The sequence below is a fragment of the Puntigrus tetrazona genome, unplaced genomic scaffold, assembly GCF_018831695.1.
Source record: "Puntigrus tetrazona isolate hp1 unplaced genomic scaffold, ASM1883169v1 S000000746, whole genome shotgun sequence".
Lineage (NCBI taxonomy): Eukaryota > Metazoa > Chordata > Actinopteri > Cypriniformes > Cyprinidae > Puntigrus > Puntigrus tetrazona.
The window spans coordinates 1,974,238-1,982,500 of record NW_025048355.1 but is presented as its reverse complement, the minus strand read 5'-3'; the positions used below and the strand labels follow the sequence as shown (position 1 = coordinate 1,982,500).

The following is an 8,263-nucleotide window of genomic DNA, read 5'->3' as shown; positions in this document are numbered from 1 at the left end:
GACCACAGGTGTGTGTTACTGTTACCGTACGTCCGCACGCAGACCCTAGGTGTGTGTTACTGTTACTGCAGGAGGTGTGTGTTACTGCGGATCCGCTCACCTGCAGACAGAGGGAGCCGTTCAGGAAGCTCTCCGATGTCTCTCCTCCACACATCTTCACCGTAGGCTCCGTCTGGTTCGCAGTGACGCTCAGCTCGCTCCAGATGAACTTCTCCAGCTCGTACGGAGGATAGAAGCTGGACTCTGCCGTCTTCTGCGGGTCGGCCGTGTTATTCACGTCATCGTACTCCCACACCTGACAAACACAGCACATCAACACTTTCGTTTCTTTCCTTCTCACTGTCTATACAGCCATCAGCGTCCAAAGACACACGGCCGGAACTATTTAGTGAATTATAAGAACAATGTTAAACATGATAATTACTACAAGTTTGTAAATTAAAAACAAAGCTTTATATAAAATATTTACTCTTTGTAATAACTCCAACGATATAAAACTATTTGTATTAATATATACAAATAATAAAATAATAATAATACAAATAATAATTCATTTATTGTTGTTGTTAGTGTTATTATAAAAAATATTAGATTTTATTATTAGTTAGTTTTACTACAAGTTACTACGAGACTTCACATTTATAAATCAAATAAAAAGATTAGGCTCACAATAAAAAAAAAAAAACTATAGTATTTGCAAAGCTTCATTATTTTTTTATTATTTAAAAACTTAAACATGATTTATTTTATACTCCTGTAAGTTATTAAAAACAGCACATTTATAAATTAAATGAAAATAGATTACGCTTGTAATAAAAAGTAGTGTACTTGTGAATGCTAATTAATAATATTAACAATATTTATTATTACTTACTATTATTGTTATTATAAGACAGCACATCCAGAAATCAAATAGAAAAAAATAGGCTTCTAATAAACAATTTGCAATACTTGTGAAATATATATTATTATTATTATACTGTATAACAAATTATTGTTATCAATATTAACAAATATTGTTGTAGTTATTTTTACTCCAAGTTATCTGAAGACATCAGCTTTAGGTTTTTATTGTTTTACTTTAGCGTGGGTGGCATACTTCCCTGCTCTAGAAGTACATACTACTTCTGCTCTGGTTCTGAAGTGTGTATATCATGAGGATTTATGAACAGCAGCGACACCGCAACACAAACCACGCAAGTCCAGATTGCATTCATACTACATAAAACATACTTTTTTGCACTTGCAAAATTACTAATTTTTAGAGTACGTGATTTCAGACTAAGCAGACAGCTATGCACTATTTTATGACGTCTTGTAGCATGAATGCGCACGTTTGTTATTTAAAATGTTGTATGTGCGTGGTGAAGGGGGCGGGGCTATCAGACGAGTACATACTGCATGAGTACGTAGCGTGCACAGTAGAGTATGGCGCGCGATTGAGACTCACTCGGGTGAACACTAGAGCGCTTCTGTACTGAACACTGCTCTCCGGCTCCACCCTCAGGCTGCTGGATGAACTGTGGTTGAGAAACGCAGGCCAGTCCACCTGTACAGCAGACCGAGTGCTGTTCGTGTGAACCATCAGCAGAGCCGGAGCTTCAGAGTTACACAGCAGGAAGTGAAGCGTGTCGTTGAGCCCCAGACCTCGCACGTGAACCAGAGCCACTCCGCGAGGAAGAACGGACGGAGGAGTCAGACCCGGATTCAGCTCCACGGACACCTGACACGGAGAAAGAGGAGAGCACACACATTACAGAGTCCTAAACGATTAACTGCACACTGTGTGTGTTTATTACGCGTATATCAATACACGCACATGCAAAATACATCTTGAAAATACTGGTGTTATATTCACGTATAAATTATACGATTTCATTTCTAAAAACGTGTATTTATATAAGCACAATTAATATACAAACACAGCATGCATGCACATTATACAAATAAAAGCGTTTATTTTGGATACGATTAATCAAGATTAATTGTTCGACAGCATTAAATAACTAAACTACTTAGCACTGGTAACATAAACAATGTTTTGTTGATATTTTAAACGGCAAAAACAGACTCGTGACAGTACTGGATGCATCAAACGAATGTCCTTTTTCATTTTATGAACTTATAGTTGCCATATTTCTATAAAGTTACAATGCAGTTGTATAACTTAAATTGCTGAAGAATAAAAAAAAGCAAACTATTTTTCTAGTAAAATGTTAACGAACATTCAGCGACACGTATACATTTAAACCCTTCACTTTTATTGGCGGTACAAGTGAAAATGAGTTTCGTCAGATACAAACATTTAGATTTAGTTTCAGTTCCTAACATTTCAGTTAGTTTATATACTGCTGGTCGGCTGTCTAGAATGATTCATCATTACATATCGTGTAATAAATGCAGAATTATAAAATATAATGCAGGTTATGGGTTTTGACACGTCGGTGCACGTAAATAATACCTCTAAAATGTATAAAACACAACTTAATGACACTATACTGAATATTATCTAGTTTAAAAAGCCACAAAGAGGAACCTGGTAACCAGCAGGACAGAAATGAACAGCTTATAAGCGTATAAAGGTAGTGTAAAGTGTGTTAGATAAAATACTAGACTGCTAGGCTAGGCTTGTGGTTGTTTTGGACATGTACCGTGATAAATACTTCTCAAACAGCAGGGTATATTGTGATATTATATATTATCCGTCACTGCATCACTGCAAAACACTCTTTTATATCCAATGATATTATAAAACCTGAGTATAAACACCGCGATCAGAGACTAGGTCAAACAACGAGGCGTAGAAACGATTATTTTTACTAGATTACAGAACATCCGCAGCTTTCTAGAGGTTGTTTGTTTGGGTTTTTTGCACTCACCTCCCGTCGAAACGTGTCTCCATTTCCCAGAAATCCGAGAGGAGTACCAAACACGACAAACAGCACGGAAAATATTAAATACGCTTTAACCATCGACATATTTTAAAGAGTGAGCACAAAAGAGGAACAAATGTCTGACATTTCTAGAGTATGGGCGCTCGCGCGTCACGTCACGTCAGTCATGTGACCCCTGCCGGTGTCACGTGACGTCTAACATAACTCAAAATAAATATTTTTTTTTGTGCGGTCCTGTAGTAAATCTGGACTCTTTTCTTCCTATGGGGCACGGGTATGCGCGATAGAATGCGTTTCAAAATATATGATATGTGACTTTAATCTTGCTGTTAGGACCGTGCGCGTGATTATCACATGACTCTGTTCAATCCCCGGCGTAGACGTGTTCAGCGATTGTTACTAGATCGTAACACTTTGGTTGGGTTTTTTTTGACATTCTGACATTTTGACATTCGTTCGCATTTTTAGCAGTTTTGCTAAATTAAAACCCAGTGTACATTTTGGCCAGAATCGGAGAACTTCCGCTTTTACGAGCGCCGGTAACATGGCATCACGGTTCAAAACGTAAGTATGGTTTCATTTTAATTCAAAGTTGAACGATTGCGTCATGTTTCAGCAAATTTCAATTTTGTCTTTTAAAGTTTATTTCCATTTAGAAATCTCAAAAACCAAATTAGCTAGCTCATCTAGTAGCTTTTGTGCTTTTCGTGAGTTTCGCGCAATGCATTGTGGGTAATGTTGTTTAAAACGTTAACAGTATTACAACGTAGCATAATTTAGTAGCTAAATAAACACGGGGGAAAAGAGCAACTCGTTTGATGTTTTCATTAATTCATTAAGTTTATTGCCAAGTTTAAAATGTATTACAAAGTTTGTTTACATGCACAAGGAATTGGAGCCAAAGAACATACAGACATAATTTAACATACACGATATGGCAGACATGTATAAAAATGATAAGACTAATATAAAAAAGACAGAAAAATTAGTAATGTACTCTATACAGAAGTAGAAATAGGATGAAAAAACATAATATAATGAATATACAGAATACTAATAGACCTTTCCGTAAAAATAAAATAAAATAAAATTGTTAATATTAACAAACATCTTCTATATTCTATATTATACGTTTTCTGAAATTATTAGGCATCTAATCAAATGTGTACTTTTTTTTTTTTTTTTTTTTTTTATACATATGAGGGGGGCTTTTATTTTATTTTTTCCTCCATTCAAAGTGTAGGGCACATCTACCACATAATCAAACAGGCCCTTTTTTGTTCTCCTCAGGGCCAAATGGCTGATTTTATTCCAGTGCATTGTCCGTGCAGGTGAGTACTTTATATCTGCAGGGTTTTTAATGTCAGTGTTTTTTGGTCTGTTATTTTTGTCCATAATCGATCGCTTATATCTGCAGGTGGTGCTTCTGTACAGCCCTTGTGTGCTCAGTGTTCTCTGCCGTGCGACGAAGCACCTGAGCTGGACAAATATGACAGGGTTATTGTGGCTGTACAGCCTCCTTCAGAAAAAGATGAAGAAGAAGTAATCCCGGTCTCAAAACTGCGTGCAACAGGACGCTGTTTGGTGCCAGGTTGTTTCCAAAGGGATTCACAATATGCGTTGACAATATATGCTGTTGATGACGAGAGCGTGCCTAAAATACTCCTCAACAAAGCCAGTTTACAGCCTGGTAAGGACGCTAACCATCTAACCAATGCTTAAAGAACTAGTTTACCCAAAACTGAATATTTACACATCCTCGTCCTCCTTATGTTCTAATGTGTTTATTAATTCTCGTGAGAAATAGGTGAATTAATCATTTGTAAACTACTCTTATTTTGTTATTTTAAATGTCATTCTGTATAGATACTGAATGAGTATCTCAATTGTTCCACAGACTGCAGTCCGGAGAGCAGATCAGGTGGGAGGAATAAACAATTGCTAAACACTCATTTTGTATTAATTAAAAAAGTCTTTTACCTACATTTAGAGCTTTTATGTGACCGCAAAAATGTTTACATACACGCTCATAATATGATTATAAATATATTTAAGCACTGTTGTTATTAAACTATTATTACTGCGGTAAAAGCGTAGTGAAACGTGGTGTACGGAGGATTTAATTGCAGAAGAAAGCGTTCCTGTCGACAATGCAGCGCAACATGAATAGAATGCATTATATTAAAATCATCCAAATGGAGATTTTTTTTTTTGGTGTGTCTGGAAAAATACCAATAGAATACCAAAGAGAAATTAAAGTGTGTGGTTTACTGCTGCCTTTAGCCGGATTATTGGAGAGGGTGGCACTGTTGGTGGACGTGTGAATCAACAATAGTGCAGGAATGTGGTACAGAAATTCATGACACTTTTTCTTTTTTCCTTTTTTTTTTCTCCCAGGTACAAATAGTGCTGTCGGGAAGTTCTCGAACATATTTGTCATTCTGCTGGGCGTTTTGCTTTACCATCTTCTTCAACCTTGAGGGACCAAGACACAGCCATTCCAGAGCCAAAGATGTACTGCTCCAACCAGCAATGACTGCTACGATTTCATATTTCAGATTTGCCTTTTATATGCAAATTGTATACTTTATATGCCGTAAAAATTTATTTTAATGAATTTGTTTTTTCCAGCATTAATGTGAAAAACACTTTTTGATATATATATTTATAATTATTTATATACTTGTGTATAATAAATATTTATATACTTAAGTCCACCATGTTTGTTTTTCTATAAAAAAGACGAATCCATATCAAGAAGGCAACACTTGCTGGACAATTATTTGCATTATAAGTGAGTTTACAGATATTTAGATATTTGTTCTGCCTGTTTTTAATCAAACAAGACGCATACACTTTAATGTGTAATACATATAAGGAATAAGTAACTCCAGGCCTTTGAAATATTAGAAAAATATGAGGTGGTGATGCGGTCAGCCAAAACTCATCTGCCAAACAACCAGGGATGCTTTATCTAAAAATTACTGCTCCAGATAATAGGATATAGATATTAAGAAACAGGTTTTGCGAACTTGGCCCATACTCTTAGCCAGCAGGTGACATTAAGCTGAAGCTGTATGAAGCTGTATGCCAAGCACCATTAAAGTACAAAAAAAACCTTGACATCATTCACCATACTGTAGATTCACTCAGAGCAGTTGAGCCATTCTGTGCAGGACGCCTATGGAATACTCAATGATTACTGTAGTGATTGACATCAAATCAGAAGCTACAATATGGGCGAAGGCTTACATATCGTGACTTATAGAACCAGCCTCTAATGAGTTATGTGTGGCAGAGTGCTGGGAGATTAAAGATGTAGCATGACTACGCCACCCTGAGTCTTGCCCAGGGACCTTTATCAGATAAATTTAGTTTTAGGCAACACATGTCTTTCCACAAGAAATCAGCAAGAGCAAAGGATTTTTTACAAAAAAAAATTAAAAATTCCAATTCCATACCTCACATCATGGAACAATGGCAACCTGAATCAAAGGACGTATCCTAATCTTGTGACAGGAACCCGAGGCCTGGCAGTAGGGCAAAAGGGCACAATCGGCCTACACCGCAACACACCCTTTACCTATACCTGTGATAAACACACATGCATGAGATTGCACAGAGATTACTGTCCTCCTGGCAAAGGATGCAATCGAGCCGGCCCAGAATCGGTTCGCAGCGATCAACCTGAGAATGTGTAATTGATTCTTTGTGTGTACTTTGCGTTCAAGGGTCGAGCCTGGCAGTACTAGGTCTTACCCTTCAGGATGCCCCTGTCCACCTGTGTCTTCACAAAGCTTGCGGAGGGCACCCTTGCCCTGTTAAGGGGAGTGGGTGACAGACTCAACTATCTTGACGGTCACGGGATCAGGTGTGCAGAGCACATGCTTAAGCACCTCTGCTGGTTGGGACTTTGGGTCAACTGCAAAAAGAACAACATGCAGGGAATCTCTTTTCTCAGTCTGGAGGTAGATTTAGTGAGTATGACAGCACGTCTTTCAAGCTCAGTCTATGCTGAACTGCCTGAGTTGTCCTCGGAGGCAGGACTGTGGTTCCACTCATGCTCCTGGGGCACAGCTCACCATCCAAATTCTGGGGGAACTCCAATGCGCTTCACGACAGCTTATGTTCCCCGGAGAGTGGGGACTCCATCCTGAGACAATTGGTCGATTTGGAGTTGATTTGGACAAACCCATCTGTTCGATTCTCATGAATCCATGAGATATTTTTTTCCTGGACTGAGGCCCCCCTCGGAACGGATGCCCTGGCACGTAGCTGGCCTTTGGTTCTATGCAAGTTCTACGGGCCCCCAGTGAGCCTGCTTGCACAGACAGCTTGCAAGATCCGGGAGGACAAGGAGCAGGTCTTGCTGGTTGCACCATACTGGCCCACTCGGACCTGGTTCCTGAAACTCCTTGTGACAGCCCCTCCCTGGTGAATACCTCTGAAGAAGGACCTCCTCTCCCATGGGTTGGGCACCATCTGGCACCGTTTCCCGATCTCTGGAATTTGCATTGTTTTGAATCTTGAACAACTGATTTGTGAGAAAGTCTCCATGAAAATATTAAATGGGTCTTAATAACGTCACAAATGTCACTGTATTTATTTTGCACATGCATCTGTTTATCGTTTGTTTCAAGGCTTTGGATATTGTATTTTCAATATATTTGTTTTATGCACTTGAGTACACATATGTATATATACTGGACATATAACGAGGCAAGTGTACAACTTGCGTTTAAGTTAATCACAAATAATATTAATAACAATGCAACACTTTTACTGGAAAATTATTAGTATTACAAATATATGTCAGCACTTTTACACAGGTTTATATTTATTGATAATTTTTTTTTAATTATCAGTAGAATGGTAAATATTACAGTTTGGTGAAAATGAAATAGATTTTATAAATTATAAATGAATAGAGTTTAGATTAGATAGATTAGATATAGATCCTCAGGAGCACTGAGGATGCAGTCTCCATCGCACTGCACTCCATACTCACACACTTGGACAAATAAAACACTTATGCACGGATGCTGTTTGTTGACTTCAGCTCAGCATTCAACACTTTCACTGTAATTAACACTGTTAATTACCAAACTCAGAGATCTTGACATTAACATCTCACTGTGTAACTGGGTTACGGACTTCCTGACCAACAGACCTCAGCATGTTAGGTCAGGCCACATCTGCTCCACTACTGTCACTCTCAACACTGGCGTACCACAAGGCTGTTTGCTGAGCCCCTTCCCCTACTCCCTCTTCACCCACTACTGCAGGCCTGTGTTTGGATCTATCTCCATAATCAAGTTTGCAGATGATACTACGGTGATCGGTCTCATCAGCAACAAAGATGAGACTGC

The 8,263-nt window shown here is 38.3% G+C and overlaps 1 protein-coding gene across 1 annotated transcript in view; it reads right to left on the bottom strand.

The window, feature by feature from the left end:
• Nucleotides 1-3,053, bottom strand: part of LOC122335278 (glycosylated lysosomal membrane protein) — a 7,577-nt gene extending 4,524 nt beyond the window's left edge. Inside the window, exons 1-3 of the mRNA XM_043233104.1 lie at nucleotides 2,880-3,053; nucleotides 1,451-1,723; nucleotides 101-295 (exon numbers count right to left, since the gene is read on the bottom strand). Coding sequence (XP_043089039.1) covers nucleotides 101-295; nucleotides 1,451-1,723; nucleotides 2,880-2,978 — 567 coding nt within the window. The 5' untranslated portion in view covers nucleotides 2,979-3,053. The remainder of the gene's footprint in view (nucleotides 1-100; nucleotides 296-1,450; nucleotides 1,724-2,879) is intronic.
• Nucleotides 3,054-8,263: the final 5,210 nt, after the last annotated feature.